Here is a 2,500-nt window from a genome sequence, read left to right on the forward strand (position 1 = left end):
GCTCTTGGTTGGAGCGTCACAAAAGGTGGCAGGTTTGATTCCAGATCCCCAGTGCAGGAAGCAAACAAGTGATGTTTCCCTCTCACATCAATGTTTCCCGCTTTCTTGGAAATAAATAAATAAATAAACAAACAATTTTTTTGTTGTTTATTTTAAAGAGGAAGGAAGGAGGTAACAACATCCATGATGAGAGAGAATCATTGATCGGCTGCCTCCTGCGCACCCCACAGTGGGCATGGAGCCCACAACCCGGGCATTTGCCCTGACGGAGAATCGAACCATGACCTCCTGGTTCATAGGTCGATGCTCTACCCCTGAGTAACGTGTCCCGGACCCCCTCTCTCTTTAAAAAAACAGTTTTTAAAAATAATAGTAGTAATGATAGTATAATAATGCTGATCCTAATAATGAAGAAGAAAGGGAAGTGGGAGGAAGAGAAGGGAAGACGAGAGGAGGAAGGAGGGAGACCAGCTAGCTCTACCTCGCCTGGCGGCGCCTATGGGAGTGCCGAGCCCCCGCTCCCCATCCCACCGATTCTGCCCTCGCCAGTGTCCGCCTGTGCGCCCACATTCATGGGTCAGCATGGATGGGGGCCGCAGGGGCCGCGGAGGCCGCGGGGCAGGCTGTGGCCGGGCCTGATGAGGTGTCCGGCGGCGTCTCCGGCTGGCGGGCCAGAGGGGCCAGCAGCGGGCACCGCCCCCACCGCCATTCCCAGCGGCCGGGCGCCCACGCCCTCTGCGCCCAGGTTATAAATAGCCGCGTGCGTGTGACCAGGAGCTTGTGGGGGAGCGGGGCGCTCCCGCCCCAGTGACCCCAGCGCTCGGCGAGGGCGGGGAAGGGGCGGGCACAGAGGTGATGATGACGGTGGTGAACGCTAGCGGTGAAAGCCACGGTGACGGGAGCGTTTACTGATGAGAAGGCGGAGGCGGCGGGCTGGGGAGGGAGGAGTAGAAAGAGATTTGGTTCTTTCTCCTCCCTCCAAGCCCTCTCCTCCCCTGGCTGCCTTCCAGATACTCCCCGCTCCTCCGTGCCCCTCCCACCCTCGGAGTCCCCTCCCCCACAGAGCCTCCTCCCCCTCCCTCTAGCCCACACCTTGCTATGAGCTCCCTACCCTCTGAGTCCTCTCCCGACCCTCCCTGAGCCTTCTTCCCCGACCCTCCATTCCTTTCTGAGCCCCCTCCTCCACCCTGAGCCCCCCTCCTTCCTCCGAGTCCCCATGAGGAACATATATAGATACCGTTATCCTAGACTCCCTGGGGCCCCGAGCCTGGCCTCTGCCCTCAGAGCTGGACCCCCCAACAGTCTCCCACTGCTGGTGGACCCCAACTGAACCCATGGCCTTCTGCCCTCAGAGGCTCAGGCAGCAGGAAAGTGGGTAGAGGAAAGAAGCCGGGACAAGAGAGACAGAGACAGAGGGAGAAGGGGAGGAGACAGAAAGGCAACGACAGGGATGGAGAGAAACAGAATGGGGGTGGGGGGTGAAAAAAAATTATGGAAGAGGCAAGGCAAAGGGATGGGGAAAAAATTAGTGGTTGCCAGGGGTCAGGATGGGAGAGCTTGGGTGATGGAACTATTCTATTTCTTGATTGCGGTTGTTGTTTAACAAACCTCAACCACCCCACCCCCCATCTTCCTCTGTCCGACTCTTCTTTCCCACCTTTGCCAGTTCTCTCCCCTGCTTGCCCTTCCTTGTGGAAATCTACACGTCTCTCTTTGTGTCTCTTTGTGTCTGTGTCTGTCCATGATGGGTCAGCTCCACTCCCTTCTGCCTCCTTTTCCTTTCTCTCCCAGTGTTGGTCCCCCTGTGTGTGCGTTTTCCTCAGCCCTGTCTGTGTCTCTTCCACCCGTCTCCCTCTCCGCTCTGTCCCTGCACCCCCTCCCTTCGCAGAGTCATCAGGTTTGCAAGCAGGAGTTCCCCCAAGGAGGGAAGCCTGGAGCTCCTGGTGCACACCGGCCTAAGCACCCCTGAGCTTCTCTCGGCCCCAGGGTTGAGGGGCTGGGTGGGTTAGCTCCCTGTGAGCTGGATATAAGAAGGGGCCAGTGGGATGGGGGTTGAGCATGCATCCAAGAGAGGGGCCTTTGCACGAGCCACAGGTGGAAAAGTGAGGAAGATAGGAAATGGTGACTGATTCGGGGTGTGGGGGAAAGAGACAGACAGAGACAGAAAATACAGGGGGATGCCCTAACCCAGTGGTCGGCAAACTGCAGCTCACGAGCCACATGCGGCTCTTTGGCCCCTTGAGTGTGGCTCTTCCACAAAATACCACATGCGGGCGCACATGTACAGTGCGATTGAAACTTCGTGGCCCATGCACAGAAGTTGGTATTTTGTGGAAGAGCCACACTCAAGGGAACAAAGAGCCGCATGTGCTCTGACCTTTATTATCTCCTACTTTCTGCTCACTCTGGGCTTTTCTTGTTGCTCTCTTTCTAATCCTTAAGTTGTAGAGTTTCATAATTTATTACCATTTTTTTTTGAGATAGGCTTGTAGAGCTATAA

The 2,500-nt window shown here is 56.3% G+C and overlaps 1 protein-coding gene across 1 annotated transcript in view; it reads left to right on the plus strand.

Annotated features, from left to right (window-relative positions):
* The first annotated feature begins 858 nt into the window (after nucleotides 1-858).
* UNC13A (unc-13 homolog A (C. elegans)) overlaps nucleotides 859-2,500 on the plus strand; it is a 91,622-nt gene continuing 89,980 nt past the window's right edge. The window contains exon 1 of the mRNA XM_015569578.1: nucleotides 859-892. Coding sequence (XP_015425064.1) covers nucleotides 859-892 — 34 coding nt within the window. The remainder of the gene's footprint in view (nucleotides 893-2,500) is intronic.

The sequence above is a fragment of the Myotis davidii genome, unplaced genomic scaffold, assembly GCF_000327345.1.
Source record: "Myotis davidii unplaced genomic scaffold, ASM32734v1 scaffold306, whole genome shotgun sequence".
Classification (NCBI taxonomy): domain Eukaryota; kingdom Metazoa; phylum Chordata; class Mammalia; order Chiroptera; family Vespertilionidae; genus Myotis; species Myotis davidii.